Raw genomic sequence first — 1,701 nt, forward strand, 5'->3', positions numbered from 1 at the left:
GGAAAAGGCTCTGGATATGGAGGAGGAAGCTCAGGTGGCTCCATCTGTGGAGGAGGAAGCTCAGGCGGTGGAGGCTCCATTTCCAAGGGTGGCAGCAGCTCAGGGGGCGGACCCATATCTGGGGCTGGTGGGTCAAGTTATGGAGGAGGAAAAGGCTCTGGATATGGAGGAGGAAGCTCAGGTGGCTCCATCTGTGGAGGAGGAAGCTCAGGCGGTGGAGGCTCCATTTCCAAGGGTGGCAGCAGCTCAGGGGGTTATGGACCCATATCTGGGGGTGGTGGGTCAAGTTATGGAGGAGGAAAAGGCTCTGGATATGGAGGAGGAGGAAGCTCTGGAGGTGGCTCCATCTGCGGAGGAGGAAGCTCAGGCGGTGGAGGCTCCATTTCCAAGGGGGGCAGCAGCTCAGGGGGTTATGGACCCATATCTGGGGGTGGTGGGTCAAGTTATGGAGGAGGAAAAGGCTCTGGATATGGAGGAGGAAGCTCAGGTGGCTCCATCTGTGGAGGAGGAAGCTCTGGTGGTGGAGGCTCCATATCTGGGGGAGGAAAAGGCTCAGGGTATGGAGGAGGAGGAAGCTCTGGAGGTGGCTCCATCTGCGGAGGAGGAAGCTCAGGTGGAGGCTCCATATCTGGGGGAGGAAAAGGCTCAGGATATGGAGGAGGAGGAAGTTCTGGTGGTGGATCCATATCTGGGGGAGGAAAAGGCTCAGGATACGGAGGAGGAGGAAGCTCAGGTGGCTCCATCTGTGGAGGAGGAAGCTCAGGTGGTGGCTCCATATCTGGGGGTGGAAAAGGCTCGGGATATGGAGGAGGAGGAAGTTCTGGTGGAGGCTCCATCTGTGGAGGAGGAAGCTCAGGTGGTGGAGGCTCCATTTCCAAGGGTGGCAGCAGCTCTGGAGGGGGTGGATCCATATCTGGGGGTGGTGGGTCAAGTTATGGAGGAGGAAAAGGCTCAGGATATGGAGGAGGGGGAAGTTCTGGTGGTGGCTCCATATCTGGGGGAGGAAAAGGCTCAGGGTATGGAGGAGGAGGAAGTTCTGGTGGTGGATCCATATCTGGAGGAGGAAAAGGCTCAGGATATGGAGGAGGAGGAAGTTCTGGTGGAGGCTCCATCTGTGGAGGAGGAAGCTCAGGTGGAGGAGGCTCCATTTCCAAGGGTGGCAGCAGCTCTGGGGGTTATGGACCCATATCTGGGGGTGGTGGGTCAAGTTATGGAGGAGGAAAAGGCTCAGGATATGGAGGAGGAGGAAGTTCTGGTGGTGGATCCATATCTGGGGGTGGAAAAGGCTCAGGATACGGAGGAGGAGGAAGTTCTGGTGGTGGATCCATATCTGGAGGAGGAAAAGGCTCAGGATACGGAGGAGGAGGAAGCTCAGGTGGCTCCATCTGTGGAGGAGGAAGCTCAGGTGGTGGTGGATCCATATCTGGAGGAGGAAAAGGCTCAGGATACGGAGGAGGAGGAAGCTCTGGTGGTGGATCCATCTGTGGAGGAGGAAGTTCTGGTGGTGGATCCATATCTGGAGGAGGAAAAGGCTCAGGATATGGAGGAGGAGGAAGCTCAGGTGGCTCCATCTGTGGAGGAGGAAGCTCAGGTGGTGGCTCCATATCTGGGGGAGGAAAAGGCTCGGGATATGGAGGAGGAGGAAGCTCAGGTGGCGCCATCTGTGGAGGAGGAAGCTCAGGTGGTGGCTCCATATCTGGG

At 57.6% G+C, this 1,701-nt stretch overlaps 1 protein-coding gene across 1 annotated transcript in view; it reads left to right on the forward strand.

Moving 5' to 3' along the window:
• Positions 1-1,701, forward strand: part of LOC108509663 (keratin, type I cytoskeletal 9-like) — a 22,856-nt gene that overhangs the window by 15,685 nt on the left and 5,470 nt on the right. Inside the window, exon 7 of the mRNA XM_017839202.1 lies at positions 88-1,681. Within this exon, the coding sequence (XP_017694691.1) occupies positions 88-1,681 (1,594 nt within the window). The remainder of the gene's footprint in view (positions 1-87; positions 1,682-1,701) is intronic.

Source organism: Lepidothrix coronata, unplaced genomic scaffold, assembly GCF_001604755.1.
Source record: "Lepidothrix coronata isolate B3197 unplaced genomic scaffold, Lepidothrix_coronata-1.0 Scaffold386, whole genome shotgun sequence".
NCBI classification, from domain to species: Eukaryota; Metazoa; Chordata; class Aves; order Passeriformes; family Pipridae; genus Lepidothrix; species Lepidothrix coronata.